Source organism: Balearica regulorum, chromosome 3 (genome assembly GCF_011004875.1).
Source record: "Balearica regulorum gibbericeps isolate bBalReg1 chromosome 3, bBalReg1.pri, whole genome shotgun sequence".
Taxonomy (NCBI): Eukaryota; Metazoa; Chordata; class Aves; order Gruiformes; family Gruidae; genus Balearica; species Balearica regulorum.
Window position 1 is genome coordinate 77,614,793 of NC_046186.1, and position 27,827 is coordinate 77,642,619.

Here is a 27,827-nt window from a genome sequence, read left to right on the forward strand (position 1 = left end):
CACCACCATGTTGATGGACTTTCAGCCCTGAATGTCAAACAACTGGTTGAAGGGCAAGCAGGGAGTTGCCTGTCTGCAGCATCTGATCAGAAGAACTGTCTCTATGCTCTAATATTCCAACTGCTACAGGATCAGCATTGTCCTTAACTCACTTTTAATACTTGCCACAAACAACTTGTCCAACTTTTGGACAAGTCCAAAACACAACTTATGATCAGAAATACACCTCTAGTGTATTTTATGACTGATACTCCTTTCTACAACAGCTATTTAACATTTTGTTTTCTTAAAAACTTCCATAAAAACACCACAATCCTTTCACAAGGAAAACATGAGTTGCCACCCCCAACCCCCCAAGCTGCAAGCCAGCAGGGAAAAAGGCCCGATATTTTACCACAGGGGAGGCAGCAAAGGAAAAGCCTTCTTCCATTTTCTGTCAGGTGTGCACATAAGGAGAAATCAGCAGCAGAGCTGCATAGAAGTTTCATTAGAAAAGCCCACCACTGCTTGCCCCTCCTTTCCCTTGATTTCCATTTTCTCTATAAACACAAAATGCAGTTCATGCCCTTGAGCTTCTGCCAATGTATGATTTTACAGAAAAGCGAAAAACTTGGTGGTTCAATATTATTTGAATGACCAAAAAAAACAAATAAGAGGATGACAGTTGTTTCAGATGAGATTGCTATGTAGGAACTAAGCCCACCAACATCTGAAAAAAAAGAAAAAAAAACTTTCACCAGTTTAACATACTTTATTCATTAATTCAGACCATCTGATAGTGTCCTTTCAAGTTCATTTTCCTGAAATCTGAAGCTAAACCAGTCTTCATTTAATTCACAAATGCATTTAGAGAGACATCACCCCACTTAGAAGAAAAAAAAAAAATAAAATCTATGTACCATTCTCATCTGTGAATCCAACTCTTGTTTAGATAGTTTTATTGGGATTTGAGTTGCAAATACATCTTTGGCCTGGAAAAACGAACAGCCACAAAATGACCATAAAGAGAATAAATATCTTCAAGCCATTACAAAAACATACTTTGTTTTATTTTACAAACTCATTTTATCCTACTGTTTTTAAACCACTTGTAGAAGTTTTTTTTCCGGCAAGATTTATGCAGATTTAAGCATATAAAAACCCGACCATTGAGTCTTTTGCCCTATGGCACACAGAAAGAACAACTGTCTGTCTAGTTACTGTTCCCTTCCTATCAAGGCTGCCACAAGGTTCAGCTAGTGGCTTGCAAACTTCCTTGAGATCATGAGCTACAAAACAGCAGAAAGAATTACCTGTAACACAAGTAATTACCATTATTTTTAATAATACAGAGCCATCAGAGCACCGTAATGACCAAGAAAGAGGGGAACCTTTGCAAGTAGTCATTTTTGCTCCTGTATCTACATACATAAGTGATAAAGTGCCTAAAAAGTTCTACAGAACAACATCACAACATCAGGCAGGTCGGGCTGAATTCTGTAAACATCTCTGTGATCAAAGTATCTGTACATATGAAGGACTTTTTTGCTTTACTTTTTTAACTAGTTGTACGTTTCCCCACCCTCTATTCTACCATTGTTTAAATATAGCAAAAATCAGCTAAAGTTACTAAGCACCAAACCTGTCCTCTACTCCACTGCTATGATCCCCAACAAAACTGAGGATAAACAAGAATTACTAAGGGAAGACTCTTTCCTTTGGAGTGTTCTTGAAGGTTTTCTGGTCACAAATTCATTACACAATTATTCACTCTACAAATTATCACTAAGGTAAATTTCTATGTGTTGTATTCTAACAACTGTGACCAGACAAAACCAATTGGACACCCTAAGCATTCAGACCAATAACCTGTATAATATGGAGCTCATGTTCTTCCATATATTGCCATAACTTACTTTTTCTGAAGTCAAGACAGAGGAAGTCATGTCAAAAAATTAGCAAGACAGTCATCTTTTTCCAGAGGCCCAAAAATAATATTCAAAAGTAGTCACTGAATATCTCTGGTTTGAATGTTTAAGAAAAATGCACAGCATTTCTGCAAGTGATGAAACACAATGTGTTTCTACTTCAGATTAAATGAGGCTTTAGACAAAATAGTTATAATAGTGTATAGTACAGTAGGTGATTTGCAGCAGACAGGATTGAGGTGATACTGTTTCAACTTAATGCATTTTAGTTTCCAAGACAGACTGAGAAGAAACAATGTATCTTCATCAGAAAATACATTCCTGACAGGAGTAATATCCATTAGATAAATATTTAATCTATTTGAAGAATTTATCTATCAAGTCTATCCAGCTTTATGTACCTAGTCCCTCTTGCTGTATCAATTATGTTCATTCCCTGCTTTAGCATAGTCAGCAGAGGAAGAGACTAGAAGTTCTGTTGAAATCAGACTTGGCTGCACCATATTTCAAAATATTTTGTAAAAATACTCTTCATGAATAAAAACTTTCAACGCTGCTTTGAGGGACTGATGCCAGGAAATTGGATTCATAAAGCATGAACAACCCATTACAACAAAAAGATCAAACGATAGGAGTAAATATCATGGCAACTGAAATCAATGACAAATCTTGCATTAAACGGAGTAGGGCTGAGATTTTGTTCTGTTTCCAGGAAACACAAATGCATTACATCAGTTGAGATGTACTTCCCATCACGATGACTCGGTTGCAGAGTCCCTTGGTAAATTACACTTGAGAAGGAAGAAGCTACTGAAAACATCATTGACCTCTCTCTCAGAAGCTATGTATCTCTGCCTTGTGCCTGAAACATTAAAATCTTTAGGAATTCAAAGAAATTAGAGTCATCATTAATAGAACCTTAATGTTATTGAGAGAGCTAATAAAGATGCAACAACAAAACCCAACAAATCTTTAGAAGGTCAAAAGAAACGAGACACATAATTGTCTTACTGGCTTTTCAGCTGCAAAATTTGTCCCACGGATACATTTTTACCTTATGACTAATTACTGTCAAATTTGACCAAACAATACACATATGAGATGCATTCATGAAAACCAGCAGCTAGGAAAACCAGAGACATGGACAAGTGGCCACTAAAAGAAGTTTTGCCCACGTTGTTAGACAACAAAGGTTCCAGGGAGCACAAAGGCTGGGCAGAAAGAAATGTGTGGAAGAAGGAAAGACAGAAGAAAAAGCTGCAGGAATAGCCAGACTTCAGATCTAGTGTGCACTGAATTGCTTGGGGTTTAGAGGTTATTGGTCTTTGTCTTAAATTGAATTGCTCTGTCACAGTTGCAGAGTTGAATGATTCCCAGTGTTTCAGCGGAAAAACCACACAAGCAAAGTAGCTGAAAACATGAAGACATGTAAAACAGGAGAGCAGCACTTTGAGTGGTACCCAAATTATGCATTGCTCCAAAAAAAGAAAGCATTGTTTTACAGTGTTTTACTTAAATACATTAATAATTAATAAATACATAGCTATTTTTTTTCAGAACAGCATTATTACCAAACAAGTGTGGGATAGAAATAAACTGCTAAAAAGTAAATAAATAATCCCAAGACCGTACTCAGAAGGTACACTGATCTGTGCATCAGCTGATCAGTTGATAAACCTGAAGGACTAAATCTTCACATGCAGATTTTGACAGCCAAACAATATAAAAGACATCAGTAAGTAAAGGACTACATATAACCTCCAGCAGTACAAGATAAGAAGTCACTGCTCTCCATGCTTTTGCATGTAAATAACAGCATGGACACTGAACAGCAGCAAAGGAAGGTATCAGTAACCATCATCCAGACTGAAGACACATTACTGTACAGTCGCTATAAGATTTTAAACATGCTTATCTATTTCTCCTTATTTTCACCCTTTACTGATACTTCTTCCAAAAAAAAAAAACCAGTAATAATTTTGAAGTTCAAGAGCTCTTAAGTAGTTTCACAAAGACTTCCCCAATGAAGCAAAGATGCAGGTTTGAGTTATGAAAACATCTACAAAAAACATCACATTATCAAAGTGCAGTTCTGTCTTCTCTTCCATCTTTTTTCTCTCCCTAGTCTTATTGATGCTGGTGAGGTAGACTTGTCGTCTTTACTGTTCTTACCATTTCTCAGTTAAGATAATGCTATTTGATAAAACAGTAATTCTTTCCTCAATGAAAATTTATCTTAGAAAAGTGGCAGCAGTAAGACTAATCAAAACTAATCACTACCCCATTTTATGGTTTTAATACAAGCATGTTTAAGCTGGTTTCACTGTTGGCCTTGAGGACAACAATGCACCATTACATTTTTCATTCAAAGCTCCTAGATCCCCAGTGTCCAGGAGCTTTTTACAGAAGACAATAAACACAACACCAAGTGAAGTCACTGGAAGCTACAGCAACACAACATTCTCCTTAGATCACCAAAGCACTGCCATCTGGTAGATGGATCACTACATTAGAAGCCATGTCATAAAGTCTCATTGTGGCTCTGCCATTTTTGCACTTAGTAGCCACTCATCTAATTTGAAATGGTTTCCCCAACTGTGTGGAAATATGACAGAGATGCCCATGTTGTCTAAGATTCAGACAATCTTCTTATTTAGAAAACTTCCAGGTTTGTTGGGAGAACTCGTCAGTGCTCACCCAGCACTTGAGGGGTGGTGGTGGATATCAGTATTTCAGGTAATCTCCAGTCACTGACATACACAGAACTAGTAGATATTCTTGTACTTCTATCTAATCCCTTTCACATTATTCAGTAATATGCAAGTGTCAAGAGTCTAAGATTGCCTCATAGCACACACACAAAAATATTTCATGCCCACAAATCTTTCATGCAACCACCACTAGTTCGTTGCCCATAAGACAGCTAGCAACTCCATGCACTGTGGAGGGTCTTCACTATACAATTAGAAGGATTCAGGTTTTGCTAAGAAAAAAAAAAAAAAAAAAAAGATTCCAAGTAACACTTCCTATCATGAACATCACGCACATTCTGGGCTGAGTAAAACACTGAGCAAGCAAAGTAAAAGTCATGGCGGGGGGGGGGGAATAAACCAAAGCAAAATCACTAACTGAGTATGCAAGTAGAGACCTTCATAAAGCTGGCTTCCAAGATGGGGAAATAGTATGATTTATGTAATGTAGATTTTGCCATCTTGGAAGGACACTTCCACCTTAAATAACACCTTTTAAACATGCACTTCAACTTATTTTCATAGGTTTATGACACTTTAAGACATGCATCTTCTCCCTTTTTAAACTTGGTCTGTTTTAATTGAGAGCAGCTCCTCAATCTAGATCACCATGGGGCCACATGAACGTGCCTGCACAAGGCAGGAGTACACACGTATAGGAAAGAGCAGCGTTAAGGAGGAACTAGGCCATTTCTTTAAACAGAAGGGTTAGTTTATGTGAACTTCAAGTGACCACAAAACTATGGCGTAACTGTATCAAGTACAGCCAAGCTGATCTAAGATGAGCTGCTCATGAAAGGGGTTATCCTCTCATCAGCTCCCAGCAATGTGCTGACGTGGCTTGTTTTCCCAACAGCACTGGTAATCCTCTGACTTCCACACTCAACACATGCAGTAAGTTAACCAGCAGAAAAACTTACCCTACACCAGACAGAGTCAACAGGCACCTACCATCTCGGCTCCCTGAAACAGCTTGCTTTGGAGTCAGACATGTTCCAGCATTAACAGACAGAAAGGGGAAGGAAGCAAGTAAGTGTAGTAGCTTATGCCCTCATCGCTCCTAACAGCCTCTTGCAACCCGCTTCCAGAGGTTACCAGCACATGAGTAGGACCCAAGGTCACTTTTGTAGTTTGTTCATCACAGCAGCCTACAAGCTCAATATATCAGCATAAATTAACCTCTGCATGCAATACAGGTTAGGAGGCCAGGCAATATGCTTGAGCCTTTCTTCTGCTACCTCTGCTGAGCTGGTAGCGACTTTGAGCAGAGAAGGATAGGTTAGATCTCACAGCTGCCACTAGTAGGTCTGTAAGAACTCACCTCCAAGACATCTAAAACCTACCAAAATAATATTAGTATAAGCCAATATAAAAGTCTTTATACAGTCTTTCAAATTAGTTTGACAACTCATTTTTAAGTTCCAAACTGAAGCTCAGCACAGGACATTTCTATATTTAAACAAAGCTTAAGTCACTTTCCACTTACCAACATATGTTTTAGCGAAACAATTTCAATATTCCATTATTGCTCAATATAAGTGCAGAACTGTTCTCATGTTCTCTTTTTAATTTTGATATATATAGCAGATTTCAACTTCCCTGCCATTCCTCCCTTCAGCTCCATAAACACCAAAAGAATTGTTGTCAAACAAGAAAAACAAAAACCTCCTTTACAAGTGCTTGGCAAAAAGTGTTTCTTGGCACAGCAGAATGGCTAGTTGCTTTGATTAAACACAAGTTGTTAAAACAAGATGTTGCAAAGTGCTAAGAGAGTAGTTCAACATTTTTTTTAAAAAAGGTACACACAGCTCATTGAACAAAAACAAATAAAAAAAATTAGCCTTGCAGCCAAATCAGAAGATAACAACTGCAACATTATTTTGTAAACAAGAATCAAGGCTTGTTGTGGACAAGTAAGAGGTCACCATCAGCAAAGTAACCAGACACAGTGATGTTAGCTATGCTCACAACATATCCATGGCTAGAGCCATCCAAGACGATTCATTTTAAGAGAGAAAGTGAAGGAGCATGTGCTCTACATGTAGCCAGATTTATGCTTTAATAAACTGTTAGAAAAAACAGGAACAAGGTGTATAAGTTACTAAATCACAAAGAAAACTTTAAAAAAAACCCAAAAAACAAAAAACAAAAACCCACAAACCAAAACAAAACAGGGTAGAACAGTAAAACTTTCAGTGTGACCTAGTAAAATAATGGTAAAAGACATGGCCAGCTGGCATGCACAAGACATTGTCAAATAGTAGTTGGCCAATCAGTGAAGATAATATTAAGCTACAAAAAGTGAAGAAATAAATTAAAGGTTATCTGTAAGTACATACATAAACTAGATAAGATTCACCAGGCACCATTTATATTGTTAGTAAAAAGAAGAAAAAACTATAGTTAAGCAGAAAGAAAGCATTTGTGACATTAAAAGGAGAAATAACCCATAATCTTAAAAAACAAAAAGTAATCTTACACTTCAGTGAAATCTTATATTTCAGTGAAAAGATTTCTTCAAAATTTGATGATTTGCTGAGAGATATTTACATATCAAGTCTTTCATCTACCCCAAAAGAAACCTCTCAGAGTTTATAAATAGCTTTCCCTATAAGGATGAATATTTTATTCTGCTGTAATCGCATTCCTTTGAGCAATAAAAATATTAAACTTCTCTTACCATTCTCCTTTTTCTGTTTCTGATTTCTACCCCTTCAATAATACTGCCACAGATGGCTAAATCTCCATCATTTTTCATTAACATAAGACAAGTGATATCACCCCACGCTCCTCATTCATCCTTGTCAACTGACAAACTTTGTGTCTTCTCATTCCCCTACAAACATTCATTTACAAATTTTAGCCACAACTTAAGAAGCCTTCCAAAGCAGCAAGTTAAGGAAATAGACACAGGCAAACTACATGATTGCACAGAAGTCAGGCAGCTAGTCATGTCCTCCAGCAACGATCCCTTATTCACTGAACACATCCTTCATTCAGGACTTTGCAGAACTTGGTCCGCCCTAGTGCCACAAAAAGCATAAAGATTCCTCTGCTGGTCCATATGGCTTTGTCCCTGTGCGAGTCAATAAAGCAACCCAGAGCCTGTTCTCTAGCCACAAAGTAAAGGGGCATGACACAACTTGTGTTCGCTAAACTCTATTTACACAAGGTCGGGAGAGACGAGTACCATTCCCGCTGCCTTTTGGGAAGAGTCCCCATATTGTGTCTCTCAGGGCACATGCAGGCAGTTAGGCATCAGTCTAAACTGGACCAAGGAGCACACTAAAAATTAAGCAGAACAAAGAGGGCTAGAGCTTGAGCCCACATCCTCTGTGTGCTTAGTTCAAAAGTATAAGCACTGCATATAGCTCCAACAAAAGTCCAAAAAAGGTTTGAAAGAAACAGGCAATCTACAAGCACATTCCTACCCACAAACAGCCTATGAAAGTTCCTACAACATGCCAGATGATCCTATTCTCTCTGCCATCACAAGAGCTAGGCCAGAAATTAAGGGGAATGCACTGTTTTATAAACATTGGAGATTGCAGGTCACCCATACTCTCTGACATCTTGAAAGCACTTCTCAAAAGGGCACCTCTAATCCCAAGACCCTCTTGCATTCATAATCATGAACTGAAGGCCACAGAACTACATGCAAGATTCAAGATTCATTAAAAAAGCAGCTTCTCAAGGGTATTAGCTGTCTCAGGAGTCTTTACTGGTGAAAACTGAAGTGCGAAGAAACAGGATCAGTGAGACACATCCACACCAAAGCAATTTGCTCACAAACATGAAACACGGGAGCCTGGCATGATGAAACCTGAGCACACTGGCTAAGGCAGTGCCTGTTTTGAGAACAGATTAGTTCAGTTTCCTGTTACATCAAACAGTAACTTTCATCAGACCTACGTTTGCTTAAAAAAAAAAAAGTTAGAAAAAATCTCTACTGACATCACATTTAGGGCTGGGCAGACAGTGGCAGATTAGGAAATAGAATGAGTCACTGCAAATACGTAACACATATCAAGAGTTTTCAAACTGCCATGCAAAATTTAGTGTTAACAAAAAAAAAAAACCCCAACCCCGACAAAAAAAACCACCACCACAATACAGTCGAAGTGAACTACACCAGAAGAAGAGTAACAGCAGGGTAGTGCCTTCAAACAACCAAAGCAGTAGGGGAAAATAAGAACATTGTAAAAAGGACAGTGTAAGAAAACAGGCCCAGTGCAGGAAGGAACAAAATCAACGCAATTCAGCAATCAAGAAGGAAACATCAGCTAAAGTAAGCTGATGGGTGGACAAGGAGGAAATAATATTAAGCCGAAAATACAGATATAACTGAAAGAAAGAGAAAGCCATGCAAAGAAAGCACTGCCGACAGAGCTATGTTCCAAGAAGGAATTCACTCTGAAGAAGTTGCCAAGGTATCTGTATATGCATGAAAGAAAACCAAAATATAAACACAAAAAAACCCAGTGTAAGTAAAAGAATGAGTTATCATAAACTTAACTGCTATGTGTTAGGGAAAAAAATCATTAGTGAAATACTAAGGCACATAATTTTTCTCTCTTTTTTTTTTAGAATAAGTCCAAGATCATTAGAAGCCAGGGTAGTAATTTTACCCAGTTTGGAAATAAATAAAAGAAGACATTATGGAAGAAATACAACAGGGAAATAAAATTAGGCAGCGAAGAAAACTTCAAAAGAATAAACAGGACACACATTTAGCTGCCATAATTCAGGTTAAGCATCTTATTGTCTGAACCAGCAGAACACCCCAATGTTGCAGAAATGCTACTAAAATATCCAGGGCAAAGACAGTGGCATCTTTCCTGCCAATTAAGAAATTTCCCCACAGGGTGAAGCAAAGTAAACAGTAAAACAGTAAAAGATGAACGTGGCAATGCTTGTCAGCAGCTAATTTTGGGTACGTATGGATCAGAAGGATTAGAGATGCAAGGTTTCTGTACAAAGTTGTTAGAACTTCAGCTGCGAAAGTTTTCTTTCCTTTAGGAACTACTTGTGGCTTGACATTAGGGGATTTCTTTTTGATGCAAGTGGAAGGGTAAGAGGAAGGAAGAATGTTGCAATTATTAACAGCTGAATAAACTTTGTTGAGAGAAATACAGCTCAGCTGCACAGGAGTTTGTTGATACTGCAGAAACAAGGAATCAGATCAATAAGTGCTAATGAAAGCATTAAATCTTCACAGTTTCCAGAAGGAAGGTGGATTAACTGCTCTCAGATCCTGACAACCTCTTCTTTGGGTCCCAACATCAAAGAAGGTGAGATTACTACTGATGCCTCTGTGTTGAGGTTTTTTATTATTATTTTAATTAGAAATCACTAAAATCAGTATGAGTTCTCTAAAGGCAGTAAGTAACATCCAAAAGCCTTCTCTTTTGGTATTCTTAAGACAGAACTACCTTGAAAAGCCTTCAAGTGATACAGAGAACCCAATTCTAGTCCTATTGAGCCATAAGATTTGGCATCTCTTTGTGATATGACATTTTATTGTTAAAAATCTCATTTACCCAGACTAAAACTTGCTATCAATGTAGTTTTCAAGATAATAGGAAATTTGGAAACATATTATTTTTTCTTCTTAATGCCACCTATGATGAGGTGTTTAGTAGCTGGGAATTAAGCAAGCTTCCTATGGCGCTAAATCACTGGGAAAAGGATATATAAAAAGAACTGTGAAATAAAGGAGTTCCTTGTAAATATGTAAATGAGACACTTTTTTGAACTAATTCATACTCTTGCCAAGTTTTTTTTCCCCCAAGAACATAATTAGCATACTTCGAAGTTGAAATAAAGGGTTCTCAGTGTACACTAACAGTAAAGATGAATTCATCAATTTACCATAAAATTTTAAAACTTGTTAATCAGATTGTCCTTCTCCCCTGCAAAAACAAACACATCATGAGCATTTTGGAATGTTCATTTGTTAATAAAGTCATGACTGCGAGTCTGTTACCTGCCTTTTGAACTGTCTCATATGAGTGTGCAACACATCAATACATTGTCTGGCATAGCAGAAGCCAAAGTCTTCTATAAACATCAGCCAGGCTGGTTTCTCCCACGCTAATTGTGACAGCTTGAGAAGAAGTGATGATGAAAGCACAGAAATATGCCACTTTCTCACAAGCTTTTAAAAAGGGGACAAGGGCGGAGTGGGGAAGCCCACCTCCCAGGATGAAAATTCTGTCCCCTCACCTTGAAACAAATTAGAAAGAAAAAATAGCATCATTTAATAGAAGAGGTCAAAGCTGAGGTTTGATTTAACAGGGCTGCCACGTTCAACCACATCAACTTGTCACATCCCACAAGATAAGCGAGGCTGAGCTGTGAGAGCCTTCAGATGGCAGGGGAACCAAGTCCTGTAAGGAGCTGTCAATCAGTAGGTGGCACTCTTCAAACTCTGACAGTGGGAAGTCAAGTACAAGCACAAGTGAGGACACGTTACATAGCAAAGTCTGGATCTTTAGCAGAAATATAAACAACAAATATTGAACAATTTTAACCACAACTGACACCCATGGGGAATGCAATGGCTTCATTTCAATAATATATACAGCAATCTTTGTATGTGATCTCTGAAGTTCCTAAGAATTATATTTTTTGAGTGCTACAAATATTTTGGATGAACACTACTGCACACCAGTGACCTAAAACAAGTATCTTAAGAGATTATCCATTACATGTACAGAATACTTTGAGTGCAGCCTTGTAGCTAATTACGTAGACGGAAGTCAAACTCGTGAATGATAATTTGTTTTTTTAACATAACAAAACATAGCATAATTATTTAGGTTTTGCCACAGCTGTTCTTCAAAGCTGGGCAGTAAATTTATTACAATAAATAAAATAGATAACTAAATCTTTTGGAACAATATATGAATTGTTATTTCTGTGATATTTACTGGTGAAGATGTGGCCCATGGATCAAAAGATCCAATTGTTTTTAGAGTTCAAATTGATACAAGGTATAACAAAAATGAAAACATTGCTCCATAAAACAGGTGTCAAATTTTCCACGCCCACAAATACTGTTTCTTCATTTAACAATTATAGACCTTTTTTGTATTTTAAATACAGACTGAAATCAATACACATTACTGCTCATTTGATAAAACCATAAAGGCTTAGTATCTTTAATAAAGGATTTAGTAACAAAGTTCAAGTACAGGTACCTGTAATTGAAACAGCCAGCAGAGGGAGTATAAAAACAAAACAAACAAACAAAAAAAACCCAAATAGCTTTTTTCCTTTCTATATATATGTATTATTTTTTACTTATGATCTTAGCTTTCTTTTAGAATACGATAATAGTGCTAAAAGTGCAAAAACTAGAATATTGTTAAAAACACTGAATTTTAGAGTATTAAGCATAATTACTTGAAACTATAATACTTTTTAAAGTAGCATTAAAAAATTTCTCATATTAGCCTCACCAAACTGAAATATAATTTTAATCACAGACAAGGTTAACATCAACCAGCAAGCTGCATAAGCCATTTCCAAGTTATAAATCTACACACAGAGACTCTCATTCTTATTTTCTTAATCCAAAACTAAGTTCACGAATTGAGGATACCAAGAGAATGTTAGGCATAATGTATTTGTATTAGAATACAGCACAAAATCTTAAAACTGAACAAAAGGTACTGTTGTACTGATCTGTACAATAGAAGAGTTAAAAAGCAAGTAAGCCAAATGTATGCCCTAGATGAACTTTTAACATGAACGTTTCAAAATCAAGTCAGTAAGTCACATATATGCTGAAATAAAAGCTCATCTTTACACTTTCAGGTTTTCACCACGTCCAGCTGACAAGTACAGCTTAAACACAAGCAAAAGGAAAGACACAAATGGAGTGACTGGAGTTGCCAGCCTTGTCTTACAATCTTAAATGAGCTGCCATCCTCCTTGCAGAAGTGACAAAAAGAGACTATCTCCCAACTCACCTACACTATCCCTCCGTGCATAACCACGCCTTCAGAGTCCATCTTACACGAGGAGCAAGCTTACTGAGTTAACAGTGAAGGCGTTACCTCCTTTCTCAAGGCCTACAAGTGCTAGGTACCCCCAAACCATCACGTTGGCAGCAGAGCTGAGGAGTCAAAGGGACAGAGGATTAGTTATTTCAGATGTAAACTGAGTGCTTTACAGACAACCATTTGTAAAAATACCCGACTCGGACAAACCAACCCTCCTTCACTGTAAACTGCTTGTGTCGGCAGTTCCCATTCCCTTTCCATGCCATTCCTCGCTGGCTGCCCTACGCATTGGTCCGTTATCCCTCTACATAGAATGGCAGTGCTTCAGACCAGGATACATGGTGTTCCTATACATTAATGCAAAGTGTGGTATTATGACACACCAATCCTGATGGGAGCCACCGAACGACATCACTTACCATCATAATTACACGCTGCTTTAGTGACAATTTGGCTTTCAATTAATGTGGAGCCAGAATCCCTGAGGTGAAAACCAGAGACAATTCCATTTTCTACACCAGCATCTAAATTTTAAGGATGATTTAATTGTAAACCTAAACCCTGTCCACCTTTACACATGGGATTCATTGCTGAAGATCAGCACTTGGCTAACAAAACCCTGATTGCAAGTAATGAATACACAGACCAGGAAAAAAAGAAAGAGAGTAAAGCCAACATTAACTTTCCCATTAGTGCAGGTAACAGGAATACTTTTAACTTTATTTAAACCTTAATTGCTGTTTTCTTCCACAACTACAGATCTTACTACATCTACTCTTTCTTAAAGAAAGTATCAATTGGAAAGTCTTAGCATCTGGCACATGAAGGTGCAGGACAAACTTGCTGTATCACAGGAAAAAAAAAAAAAAAGTCAGATAAAAGGTAACTGTATAAAATCAGAATATACTGATAATACTCTGGCAAGCAGAAAGCCCGCACACTGTAAAATACTCGTAAGTCTACTCACAGGCACGAGACACAGACAAAATATGCTACGCGTCTATAGCTTGAGAAACCTTGATTGTGGAAGGAACACAGGATGCTCCCCTGAAGGTAAGACATTTCACAGAAACCTGGAAGCTTAAAGTATCCTAAATATGGTAGAACGCCACTGGAGAATTGATCCAGAATGTTAGCTACTACAAGTTTCTCAAAACACTCTGTTATGCACCGAGTTACAGATTTTGAACAGTTAAGAAAAACACACACCACACAAAGTTCATGTAAGCTTCTGCAGCCCAGTCCAGTGCTTTATTAAGAATCTTAAAAACAAAAATAGCCAGATACGGCACAAGATGAGTATTACAGAAGCTAAAATTTTAATAATATCGAGAACCTTCTAACAAAACCCTGACTGGAGAGCATTTAAGTCAAGAGAGCTCAAAGGAAAAAGACTACATCTCTAGCAATTTCATTGTTTTCCGTTCTTAGGGATTCTGTTAGGTCACTTTTAAATCTCCCTTCCAAAAAAGCCCATCTCAACTCTCTTCCCCACAAAACTCCTCTGTTTCCCTGTAAAAATACTTAGACTTTTTCATCTTTAAAGGCAAACAGGTTATATATGTACATATGTATGATTTAGAATCTAAAATACAATTCAGGAAACAAAAGCTATGAGATGCAGCACATTGTCTTCATTGTTCTACATGATCTCATCCTCTTCAAAACAATAATAGCCTTCCGGCTGCACTGTAACCAGGACTGTGCACGGTACTCCAAACAGTTGGACAAGTGCTCTTTGCAGTAGCTGCACTGGAACTGAATAGTATCTTGTTTGACTTCCCTCCACTCCTTTTTTCAGCCTGGTTTCCTAAGGAAATCAGACTTATGCAATCGCTCAGGGAGGGAGGGAAGTTTACGCATATGTATATATGGACGCACATGGATGTCTGTCCATCTGACCTCACTAGTATCTTTTGAGCCCATTGGCCAGTTTCAATCACATTCAAAAGAGGAATAGAAATCATTCAAAAGAGGAACAGAAACACCAGACATTTAGGTTCTTCAAAGTTTCATGAGAGCAGGCTGCAGAGCATGGAAAAGTGTCTCCACAGAGAAAGAAGCTGCATGTCGTCTTAGACGTCAGTAAACTCACACGGGAAAGAACTGTTCTGCTCCCTTCCCGCCAGCAGGAAAATCTTCAGTCAGAGGTCACAATCAGTCAAAGGTGACCAGGTTTCTCGTGTTCAAGTATTGATAAAATAGCTTAAGTTGAAATCATTGCGGCTTTTAAAGTGGTGTTTTGAACAGAGCTGATGTTTTCTGTGTCATCTTTTTCTTGGACTAGCATAGGAGAGAATTGCCCTACATGATACACATTCCCTGGCTCAGTCCCTTGCTCCCAAGACCACTTATTTTAAAACATCAGAGTTGTACCACACGCATGGCAGCATTCTACCCCTCCCAAACACAGAACACAAAAACTGGATGAGCTTAGGGTTCCCCTCAGGCCTCAAAACTAAACAAGGATGCGGCTTGGTAACATAATCAACTACTGAATAAAGTTTCAAAAAGGCAATGCAGCAAATATACAGTAAACTTTATTCACCTCTACGGTAGCATAGAACAAGTACTACTACGCTTGCAGGCTGTTGTGCTAAAGACAGCTGTAAGGCAGTAAGACAAATAATGAGGTTTCAGCTGACATCTCTATATTTATTCTCACATCTCCCCAAAATACATACATGCATGAACTATGTACTATTCATCTGTATCCAAAAAGCCACCTAATAAAAGTATGCTAACAGGTTAGAATGCAAGTTTAGGGACACTAAGGCATAAGTCTATGATTTAAGAAACTGTCACAAAAAGAAGAAAAAACAAACAAAAACCCCAAAACCAAATAACCACAGCTGATGGAAGTCACCCTAAGCATCAAAACATTAGGTGAGAAAAAAAAAAAGTTTCTGATAAGGAGAGATGTATTTCAGCCCAGATACACATTCCGCTTGGAAATTCATTAATCCCCCGCCCAAACTGAACCCCAGCACATTTCCCGGCGGGAGTACATGGGCAGCCCGAGGCCCCGGCCGCTCCGGGGACGCCACAGCCCCGGGAGCGCCCACCCGGCGGGGCGCGGTGTATCGGTGAAACGCCTCGGAGAGAGAAAGGCGGCGGCAGGCTCGGGGCGAGACACCCGAGGGGGAGCCGGGCCGCGTCCCTACGAACGGGGTGGGGGGGAGTTTCTGCCATGCGAAACCCTCCTCCCAACTCTCACAACCCGCCTGAGCGGCTCGGGCCGGCCAGCGGCCCCCGCTGCCGCCGGGCTCCTCCGCCCAGCGCGGGGAGGGCACTGGCCGAGCCCCGCACCGAGAGGCCGAGCGGCTGCTCTCGCCCCACTCCCGCCTCCCGAAACGGGGCGAGCGCGGCCTCGCGCCCTTCCCCCGCGTCTGGGCTCGGTGGGAGCCGGCGAGGGTTTCGGCAGGAGCGGAAGAGGCTCGCTGCGGAGCGCCCTTCGTGGAGCGCCTCAATGCCCCTTTATTCTGCCCTCCCCGCCCGCCGGTCACTATCCCCGGTACAGCGCCAGCCCCCCCCACAGCAAGGAGCACATGTTTCCTCTCCGGCTTCTCGCCCGCCTTGCAATGAGCCACGGCCAGGGGAAGGAGGCACCTAGTACCAAAGCCGGTTCAGAGCCACGGAATTTGCAGGCGTGAGGCAGATCTGACAGGGGATGCAGAAAGAAGCCATAGATTCCACCCTTGTCGGTCCGCCGCCGCTTTTCTGTCAACCGCCGATACCATGACGCTTCCTTATTGCTACTTCAAGTAAGTAGGGGTGAAAGTCTCCATTCCCTTCCGTATCATTCCTGAGCAAATTAAGCATTCACCCAGTAAAAGGCTGACACACATACACGTAGAGTTGTCTGATCCCGAAACGATGCCGAAATCCCCGAGGCGTTAACAGCTAGCTCCCACAAAGAGCACTCAGTTACATCGAGCATCCCCTTTGTCCGTGCATCCTCAATACACACCCGGCCGCTCCTCCATGCGTTCACGCACGCCCCACGTATACGGTCCCTTTGTGTCTTCGCCTCCCCCCCACTCACAAAGAAATGCCCTTTCCTCAAGGCATGCACCCAGCCTCGGACATAGCCCTTCGCCTCCCCCCGAGACACGCGCGACCCGCCGCCGGGCACAGCGCTCCGATACCTACTTGTGTTCAAGAAACAGTCCGTAAACCTCCTAAAGCAGCTTGCAGAATTAGATCCATCTTCCATGTCTGGCCCTAGGAGCAGGGGAGACGAGAAGGAGAAGAAGGCGCCTGTCTGCCGCTGCTGCCGCCTAGGAGTCCTGCTCCCGCCGGGGCCGTCGCCTCCTCGGATCCCGTCGCCGCGGGCTGCTGCGGCTGCAGCACCGAGGGAATTGCAGGACCACGGGCGAGAGACGGCTGGGGAGAGGAGGAGCCGGGAGTGGTGCTGCCGGGGGCCGCCGGCTGCGGAACGGAGCAGCAAGCCCTGGATGGATGAAGAACAGAAGAGTCTCCTCCTGCCGCTGCCGCCTGGATGGGCGATCAAGTGAGCTGCTGCTGCTGCTGCTCCGCCAACATCTCTTCCTCCTCCTCCTCCTCCTGCCGCTCTCGCTGCCTCTCCTCCTCCTTCCCTCCCTTGGAGACTTGTGAGGTTAAAGGAAGACGAGGAGGGGAAACGAGGAGGCGGCGGCAAGAAGTAAAAAGAAGATGGAGAAGCGGAGGAAAAGGAGGGGATTGGAGCAAGGAAAGGAGCCGCTGCCGCTCTGGGGACGATGCTGGCGGAGGCGGCGGAGGAGGCTGTCCCTGCAGCGCGGCTCCTGCTGCTGCTGGTGGTTGTTAGAAGGAGAGAGAGGGAGCTGCAGGCAGCCGAGCCGCCTCCAGGAGCGGGGGGAGGAGGAGGAGACCCGCCGCTGCCTCCACCTCCGCCGCTCTGGCCATGGGAGTGGAGCGGGTGGCTGCCGGAGCCGGGCTTTTCCCCGGGTGCTGCAGCCAGGGGGGCCGAGGGGCGGGATAAGATCCGCTTCTCCGGGTTGGACATGCTTCCGCTCTTCCCTCCCTTTCGCGGTAGTTTAAGGCAGGACGTCTAGGAGAGATACCGGAGTAAAGTGAAAGGGGAAGCCGGAAAGGACGAAGCCAAACGAGGGGCAACCGCGAGTCGGTCCTTCGTTCCCTCCAGCGACCCCCGGGCAGTATTTCCTCTGCACCCCGGCTCCCCGCCCTCATAAAATCCTCACATTTCCGTTCCCCCTTTAGGCCGGAGGGGACAGGGCGCTACTGACCGCCAAGCGGTTCCGATCCCCTTTTAAAATCCGTTTTTCCTCATGCTCCCACCTCGCATTCAAAGCAAGACAACGGCAACAATCTGTATTTTCTTCGAGCGAGGCAAATATTGCCCCGTATGTGCGTGCGCGTCTGCAAAGAGGCAGATAGAATCACTGCAGTGCCGCTTCCAATACCAGCCCCAGCCGCCAGAAAACGCCCACTGGCGGAGCCAGCGCTTCCCAGGCTGCCTCCCTTCCTCTCATTACCAGGCGCGCACACACAGGAGCTACGGGCACAGCGCTTACCTAAAGGGAACGCAGGGAGAGACGCGAGGAAAAGATCCTCCCTATGCGGGCTCGTTATTTTAAACAGATATTTCCAGTCACCGAGATCAAAAGGCGGGCGCCCTGCGGCGCCTGGGATGAAGATGCCGGAGAGCTACCCCTCCGTTTCTGTGGGGCGTCAAAACCCCGTTCCTACACGGAGATGCACAGTCCTTCCCCGATGCCCCGCATCACACGTGTTTGCTTCAGCCCCCCGCCCCACCCCCGTCTCTGCTTGGCACACCTGCAGCCACCTAGCCCTCAGCCCCAGCCCTCCAACCCGTTCGGCTTCCCGAGGGGCTACCTCAGACCCTAGCCCTAGGTGCGGGGTGGCTCCCGGGCCGCCACCGGCCTTGCTCCACTGGCACAGGCGGCGGCGCTCACCAGCTGAGCCCGTCGCGCCGGCCAGCCGCCACCCCGACTCCATGGCGGGGTCCCCGGGCAGACGGCGTCCCGCCCCGCAGCAGCCAGGCGGCCGCGCTCTCCTCGAAGGGGCGTCCCGCCACCGTGCCGGCCCCTCGGCCGACGCCTCGCCACCCCGCCCCGCCAGCCCGGCCGTCCTGGCGGCACGGCGTCTCGGCGGGCCGCTCTACGGCATCCCTCTGCGGGGCAGCCGCCGGGGGAACGCCGGGCCAAGGGAAGCCCGAGGGGGGTCTCGGAACGGAACGGGGCTGAGCGCTGCGCTAGAAGCCCCCAGCTCACGTATTTCGTTTTCGTCCCGAACTCGCTCTGCCCCGGGCGCCAGCCGCCGCCGAGAGGCGGGCGGGGAGGTCCAAGTTCTACCGGAGTTTACCTCCGGCAGCGGGGAGCGCCGGCATCGCCAAGCTGCCGCGGGGCTCCCCTCAGCCCGGCCTCCCCAGGCCGGTGCACTTGCCTTCGGGCCGGGCCGAGCAGGACGCGGCCGTTGGGGAGCTGTTGCCCCGCGCCGCCTGTCAGCTTAACGGAATGCCGGGGCAGCGGGGAGCCCGCCGCCCTCCCCTCCTGGGACAGCCTCTACCCTTGCCCCGCAGCCCTGTCAGCGCCGTTAACCGGCCAGGACCGTTCGTGACCCGGGCGGCTCGTAGAGCCCGTAGCGCTCCCGCCCTCGCCCTGAGACGGCGGCGCGCACCTGGTCGGGGTCTGCCCTGCCTTCGTCTCCCCTCGCCCGACGGGCAGCTGCCGGGCAACGGGGGGGTCTCCTCGCCCTCAGAGGGGACGCTGAAGCGCAGAGCCGACTGCCCGAGCGCCGGGCTGAAAGCACCTGGCTCCCTCCGGGGCAGCATCGGCGCCAAGCGCCAGCGCGGGGGGCGCCTCCCGGGGCTCCGCTGTGCAGCTGGGCCGGCCCACGCCGCAGTGCCACCCCGCCGCGGCAGGACGTCCCGCCGAGGCTTCGTCCCCTGAAATACCTGGACGGGGCGGAGGAAACCGCGCTCCTCAGGTAGACGGCCGGTTCCCCCGGCGCTCCCGCCCGCCAGCGGGCGGAGAAGCGGCCGCCGCGGCTGTACCCGCCTGGCTGGGGCTGCCGCCGTGCCCATGGCGGCAGATTTTGTTGCGGGGCGGCGGGAACCGGCTCCTCGGCGGCGGGGACACACCGCACGCCGGCACTGCCCCGCTCAGTGGGGCTGGGAGCAGGTACCGCGGAAACCGTTGCGGATATTCGCGGAAAAGATGTTTCTTTTGCTGTTGGCAACAGGGCACCCGAAACGCGGGCGATTCTGTTTTCCTCCTCTACCTTCCCGGAGATCAACGCTGCGCGTCGTCCGGTGTGACTGCAGGTGCTGCGTTCGCAGGGCTGCGATCCCAGGTGGCTGCGGGAATCCTCACCGAACTACCGCAATCGTCCTGTTTCCGTTCAAAATTAGGCTCTTTTCTTTCGAATTTCGACTCCTGCTTGGAAAACAATATAAACCTACGCTTTGGGGTTTTATTTTAAATCGGTCAAGTATTTTATATATATCATTTCAGGACTTCTTTTAATGCTAGAATACACACTAACTCCAGTCAAAGTTAGAGTCTTTGTGTATCACTGTGAATCTGGAAGGCTGCAAAATAAGATGGTCCTCTAAAAATTATAACGCTTTCAAATTATAATGTGTTTTCAGCTAGTTGAATGTTCTGCAACACTAGGAAAAAATCCACAGAATTTGCAAAAGCCTTAAAATGCCAAAACAGATCAAAGACTTTTTTTTTAAAAAAAAAAAAAAGGAAAAATTAAAAAAAACCCACAAAACAAAACAACTCAGGGCAGGTTTTAGTAAACTCTTTTCATCTGCATGGTTCTTAAAACCTGCTGTTGCCTAAAAATCCTGAACTAAAATACAGAAAACTGCATCTGCTTCTGTGATCCATTTTCTTTTAGTATATTTGACTTTATCAAAACAGTTTAATAACTTCAATTTCATATGTTTGAGGTGCTTTTATTTCCTTAAGTCCAACCATTATTTACCTACTCTACATAGAGAGCTTTTCTCTCATAACTGCAGCAGGATAACTAGAGATCCAGCAAATATTTAAATTCTCTGAGAAAAAGCTTGGCTAATGGAAACAAAACTTTAGTGAATTGTGTTTTTTTGTTGCAGCCTATTTGCTTAGCAATTAACGACTTTTTATTAGAAAATCTCTTTTACTAAAATGTTTAAATTGAAAGAGAGAATCAGACTGAAGAGACTGACAAAAAGAGCTATTCACGTGAAAAAATGAAAGGTGCTCCTTTAGACAGATTAGTCCCAGATTGTTCTGTCAATATCGAGAGTAAATTACTGAAACTTTACATCGTCGATTTATAATTGTAGAAATCTTGTTTGACTATGCTAATCTATGCTAAATTCCTCAATTGTCGTTCATCCAAACTGCAGTTGTTCAAATATCACTGCCTGAAACTGGATATCTGTGTATTTATACAAGGAATGTGAATTGTGCATGTATAAATATGCATGTGTATATTCAGCAAACCAGGCAAAGTACATTTTGATTTGTAAGAAATCATCAGATATTCCAGACAATCAGCTTTCAGGGTAAGGGTTATTTACAAACTGCTCATTTGATTATTACTCAGTAGCCATTGGCTATTCATACCTGACTGGTGACCTGCTTCTTGGCTGGGCAAGCAAAAGCAATTACATAGATGACAGTGAAAATTAATTTTCAAGCTCTGTACAGTTACATTTGTAAAATATATGGATTTGCAGACAAGTCAGATATGCTTGGTGGCCATCTCAATACCTGGGGATAAATTAGTGATGAATCACATTTTCTCGTTCCCCAATGTATCTGTCAATCTGGGTTTTCACTGCTCACTCAGCTCATGACAGTTTCCATCGCCACCAAGCGATGATGTCACTGACATCACTGTGGTACTAACCATATGCCCATGTCATTTACCAGAAAAGTCTCACCTGCTCCAATATGAATTTTTGATGTGAAACAATGAAGTTTGCTACATCATTCCAAAAAAAGGATTTTAAAAACTCTGAAACACAAAGAAATGGAAATTAAAATATTCTGATGCCTCCACTTGCATCAGGTGCAAGGCTTCTGATATGAATGCACTGTGTCAGCGCAACAATGACCAAAAGCTTTTGATTGTGTTTGCACAGGTAAATGCAATTTCACAAGAGTTGAGGAGTCAGAGTGCCCACTGAAGCCATCAGGTCTAGCATGCATCATACTTACAGGAACAGGCCTGGTCTGAAAACAGCAAATAAACCTGTTTGGCAGTAATTTGGCAATATTAATCAAAATACTTGAAGGAAAACATTGTTGGGCAAAAGTAAAATCAAGTTATAACAACAGTTGTTTGGTATTAAAACCAAACACCTGTTTTTTCCCAATTTTGTCTGCTACGTTTTAAGAATGACAGTGACTCATCTTTTATCTGGTCCCACTCTTTTGCTTGGTAAATCCTCTTATCTCACTTATCATCCTTATATCCTAAGAGTCCCCTCTATGATGTATGAGCAATTCCTTGCAAAAAAACAGGAATAAGACAGATTATAGGAAAAGGGAGTTTAAAAAAAAAAAAAAAAAAAAAAGTAGGATGACGACAGTAGAGGAGCTGACGGAATCAACCACCTGAATGTGGGTGAGGCAGGAGCAGCCACAAAGAAATATGGAGAAGGCAACTGGCTGGAAAGGTGGGGCAGGGCGAGCAAAAGGATAAATGCAGCTAAACCCCAAGCTCTAGAGCTGAGTATACAGCCGCAAATTAAATCCTTTATAGAAAAATGCTGTGCAAGTTAATAAAAATAATTACTTTTTTTTTCCTAGGGATTTTCTACTAAATGATCTTACAGAATATAGTAATTATTACCCAGCTACTGAATTGCTATCACAAATTAGAAACCTAGAGAAAAGACATTGTTTCCTAAACCTTATTCTATAAGCTTTTAGAGTAATTTACAGAGAACCCTGTTTCATAAGGGATTCTTTTCACAAACCATTTTTCTCAAACCCTGTGCACATGCAAGGAATGCATTTGTTTAAAGGGTATGTGTCAGCCATTTGCTTTGATTCCCACAAACACTCAGACAAGCCACCTCTTTTCCATAAGAATATTAACTGCGTGTCAATAACATGCAAACATGTGCTAGCAGCCATCTTGAACGTGGTTTTTGGGAATTACCTAGTCCAGATGCAGAAGAAATACTGCGAGATCCAAAATGAACTGCAATTCATTCAGCAAATCAAAACAACACATTTTAAGAAGTCCAGGTCTGTTCAGAGATAACTGACAACCAGAAAAAGAAAAAAAAAAAAAAAAGTAAATACATTGTTTGCTTTCAGTAGTTTGTTCAGCTCCGCTTATGTCACTTTACATTCCGCTCTGCAAGGCGACAGCTGAAAGGTTATGTGGCAGGAACTACAAATAATAAAAGTTTCTCTAGAAGTTCTAAGCTATGTGATGTATGATGATGGGTACATTAATAAAGCTGTGAAGACCACGTTCTTTTCCTGGCATTTTTTTTCCTTTTAAAAACACAGAAAACTATGTAAAGTTTTCAGTATTATTTTTCAGGCAAAAATTTGCAATTCTTTAGGGAATGTGCAAGGGTAGGATTTTTTTTAATCTCAAAATTTCAGGTAGACATATTGCTACATATTACATTGTAACAAAAAGCAAAATACATTTAATTTTAAAAGAAAAGGTAGTGCCAATGTACAAAGGGATATATTTACAATAATTGTACTCAGATTTGTTTTATATAAAAGACTGAAAGAAGCTAAAGAAAACCTTTTGATGCCGTCTACCATTTTGTGCTGTCCTGTGCAACACAAAGATCAGATATTTATTGTTTTTATTTGGACGACTTTCAGAAAAGGAAAAAACTGTTTGGGCTTAAGTTACTTTTGTTAAAGTAGAGGACCCACACACACACTCCACCCCAGAGAAACTGTCCTTTAAATAAATGAAACCTCCAACAGCAGTTCTCTTTACTGAGATTCCATATTGTAAACCCAAAGCACTGTAAACACTGTAAGCTCTTTGATGCAAAGACCATCTTTTGAATCATATCCAGCACAACAGGACCCTGGCTTGGGACCAGGGCCTCTCAGGTAGTAATGGCACACAAACGGGCAACGACGTAACAGTTGGCATGGTAGGCAACAGCACTGTTGTTACCTAACACTCTTGGAATAGACATTTTTATTGTAAGAACAATAAATAGGGTTATCAGGATTTTTGTAATTTTATCTTTCTGTTTTCATAATGAAATCTAGAGTTAATTTATGACAGAAGAACATTGTTATAATTTGCTATCTGTTAGAGACAAATTATTTCAATTCTGTGTTCAATTGGAACATAGAAATTCTAACCTTTACATGAATTAAAGTTACTTTATATGTAATAGATTTAAGAAAAATCCAAAAGAAAAAGTTAATACTGACTTATCTTTTGCCTCTTCACCATGAGTTGTGCATCTTGCTAGCACGTAACACAGACCATACACTGCTCCTGTCACAAAGGGATAGCCAGCTTTCCCCATAACTCTCTCTTGCAACCCCTTTCTTTCCCAAATTTTCAGCCACTAAAAACAAGCAGACTTTTCACCAAAACAGTCTGCATAGTTCATGAGAAGTCCTACTGCCTCATCACTAGCAAATTCTTTGATGGAACTAGCAATCTCAGCTGAGTTTAAGTGTCAGGCTTTGTTCTAGCCTAAGCCTACAGCTGATTCCTCTTTGATCTTAACAGTAGGTGCAAAAACAAATGGAGTCTGAGTCCAGCCTTTAGAATTATCTACAAAGAAACCAAATTTATATTGAATTCAAGCACCTTTTTGGACTTCTGCTCAGAGGGAAACAATGTTCTTTTTAAAACAATGCTTTGTCCTTTTCAATTTAGTTCCTCCTTTGTTTTACAGTTTCTGTCAAGTCCCATTTTGCCCAGCTACAGTAACTACCAAGTTACCCACTGGAAGAACAAGACTTTTACTCCCACTCCATCTGTTAAAAAAAGTCAGTCCTGAAACTCGGGCTGTTGATAGTGAAATGCAGTCATTAGCCTTCAGAGTTAACACCCTGATGAGATGAGAAGTGCAAAGAAATGCATACCTCTAGCAACCATGGGTTATTTAGCATGTTTTCTAAAACAGTTTGGTATCAAATCCATGCCCTGTTTCTATGTAGAAACATACCTTTGCCGTCCTGAAAACTAGAAAGCTGGACTCTGAAATAAAAGCTTGAACTCAAGTTTGTTGTGCACCCACAGCTCTCCTCTGTGGACTCTCAGACTGATGCCACTATAACGTGCATTCATCCAACACCACAATCAAGCTGGTAATATCGAGAGAAGTTTATTATCTAAGCCACTTTTCTCCGTCCCATCTTCACTTTAGGCACCAAGAAATTCAACCCAACTTATCTCCCTACAGCAGCAGACATACACCCGCTATGAACCATATACCTGCTGCCTTTATATCCCACCCTAGCACATACTTGCTATCTTTTTCTTCTGTTTTTCACACTTCTCCCTCTCTTTTTTTCTCTTTTTCTTTCTCCCCCTCTCTCTCACACACACAGAGCCAGTATTTCTCTAGCTGCAGAATCAACATAACAGTACAGATTTCCTTTGGAAAATACTTTAATATCAGCATGTGAAAAACACCATGTAGAAGACTGGGGTATTACTGCCCATCATCCCTGAACAAATACTGTCTCACATACGCAACCCTAGACCATTGCAGACAAGCTTATTTGTTTCAGTGCAGTTCTCCTCCTCCAGAAATAAGACACCACTGCCATGTACTTTTTATTCATTCTCTTTTATCCTTCTGTTTACTTATTCCCCATTATCTCCTTTGCCATCATCCAGCAGCCCCTGTTACTCCAACAGCTTTCTCACCCTCATGCATGATCCATCCTTCTCTCCAGTTCACCATTTCTCCCCATGCTGTCACACCTCAGCAAACACACTTCAAGCTGGCAGCATCCCTGCTGTCTCAGCTGCAATGACCTCCTCACCTTCTTTCCCTTTGCTGCTTCCAAAGTCTTTCCCCAGCAGAAGTGCCTCCTCCTGCCCTGATCCATGGGGCCAGGTCCCATGAAGAGCTCTGGTACTCGCTAGAGGAGGGGGATTCTTCCTAAACCTTGGGTCTAAAGGAGGAAGAGGAAGGACAGAGAGTGCATGTGCTCTACTAGAAGCCTGGGGCTGCCTATGGAGGAGGTTTTAGGATGAAGTAGCATTATCTTATCAGCCTGGCCACAGAGACAGGGAGTCGCTCATCTCTCCTGCTTGATATGGGTTCCCTGAATGAATGACTAGGAGACTGAGTACGGACCATGGAACTCAGGAAGAACAAAGAGGACACATCCTACCCTCATGATAATACAGGATCAACAGCTGCTCCAAAACAGCCCAGAAAAGGAAAAAATAAGCACAAATAATTTCTTTATGAGTTTTCCTTAGAAAGCAAGTAAAGTTACGCTCCATAGGTGTAACTGACAGGAGTCCTGTTCAGGCTAGGAAGCTTTGTATTCACGCTAGCCAAACAGGATGGGGATTTGAAAAGATATTGATTGCTTTATTATATAGAAAATAAATAGAGAGCAATATACTGCAAAATACAGCAATTGCATTTGGAAAGAATAGACCTGAGTATCTAGCAGATTTTTGCAAACAGTTTATTTGAACTGATCAATTTTTTTCTTTTTTTTTCTGCAAATCTGCACCTTTAGGACAAAAGCAGAAGAGAAAGCACTGTGTAACCCATGTGAAGCAATTTCTACAGCATCGTCAGCTCAGCTTTCTCTTGCTGGATACAGTCTGCAGAAATGCTGCACCTGTGGGTCTATTTTCAAGACAACACTGCAAAGTGGCTCACACCAAATCCCATAACCCAAAATCCCTACACTGAGAAAGCTTTCAGCAAGCCCTCTAGTTTGTAGTTTCTAAGAGCAGAAAAAGTAAATCACACAGTAGTCCCAACAACCAAGTTACATCAGACCGTCTCTACATCTGATCTGGCTCACGCACACTCAGACATAATTATCTATCATTACCTTTTTTTTTTTTTTTTTTTTAAAGTACAGATTGACATCCAGACTAAACAAGCCATTAATGCAGGAGCAACTCTGGGTTTATTTTTGGAGAAAGGGTTCCTTAGTGAGACCGCAAACCTCCCATTTAACCTAAAGCTCTATGTGGGATTTTTCTCCCTTGGTTACTCTAACCTAAGCTGTGGTTTGATTGGATGTGGCTTCACTAAATGAAATCTAAAGGATTTTAGTGGAAAAGCAGAATTTTTGTTGCCAATAGCTTTTGTTGCCTGTCAGCCCTTGTCTTGCAGCTAGCTTATCACAATACAGACTCAAAATTTGAGACCATTTTTCTCACACACAAAAACTATCCGAGTTGATTTTCTAACTATTTCAGCCCCATGGAGCTCCAAAATAATAGGCTACCATTAAGACAGCTTTAAATGATCTGTGGAGCAGGGCTTTAAATGAGGAGGAAAGGGAGCCACAGGAACCTTTAAAGGGGGAAGAAAACAAGAAAGGAGACAATCAGGAAGAATTCTGGTGCGAAGGGAAGCTTGGGAAATGGTGCGTGCCACAGGAGGGGAACCATCCATGCCCCCCTTGTCCGGAAGCCGGAGTCTGGCTGCAGGCGCTGCCACGTGGAACTCGTCGCTCTTTCCAGGTCAGCGGAGCTCTGAACCAGAGGGTTGCAAGGGATCCCCTGATCCCTGACGTCAGTCCCTACTGTCGTAGACTGGTCACACATCCAAAAATCAGTTACACAGCTTCCAGTGCCCCAGCAAAAAGGTCATTTAGAATCTCACTCTTCCTCCTAATTTCTGCCAAAATAAATGTATGGCCATTTCTTTTAGACCAGTTGGGGTTTTTTTTCCTTCTAGCTTTAAATATCTCTTCTGCCTTCTTGACCTTTGGAATTTAAAAGGAGCAGTAGTATCTTTCTTAGACTTCATTTTCCTTGACTAATCGAGGCACAATCTTTTAGTTCTTTCATATAACAGTAGCTCTAGTCTCCTGATGTCCCACCTCATAAGCCCTTCTCTACACCTCTTCCACTTGGAATTCATCTTTCCTCAGTACAAGTGACTACAGTTGCAGATATGCTCTCACTAAGGTTTTACAGATAGCTTGGACACTTGCCCAGTTCTTCTGGAG

The 27,827-nt window shown here is 42.6% G+C and overlaps 1 protein-coding gene and 1 long non-coding RNA gene across 4 annotated transcripts in view; both read right to left on the bottom strand.

The window, feature by feature from the left end:
* Positions 1-27,827, bottom strand: part of PDE10A (phosphodiesterase 10A) — a 374,774-nt gene that overhangs the window by 168,556 nt on the left and 178,391 nt on the right. Inside the window, exon 1 of one of the 3 annotated variants that reach the window (XM_075748558.1) lies at positions 16,819-18,008. The exons of 1 other annotated variant lie outside the window; for it this stretch is intronic. In XM_075748558.1, coding sequence (XP_075604673.1) covers positions 16,819-17,671 — 853 coding nt within the window. In that variant the 5' untranslated portion in view covers positions 17,672-18,008. Of the gene's footprint in view, positions 1-16,818; positions 18,009-27,827 lie in introns of those variants that run through there. One more of the 3 variants, XM_075748557.1, reaches the window with a different exon arrangement.
* The window catches only part of LOC142601030 (uncharacterized), a 146,768-nt gene continuing 141,690 nt past the window's right edge, over positions 22,750-27,827 (bottom strand). Inside the window, exon 3 of the long non-coding RNA XR_012834583.1 lies at positions 22,750-22,923. This is a non-coding gene — a long non-coding RNA (uncharacterized LOC142601030). The remainder of the gene's footprint in view (positions 22,924-27,827) is intronic.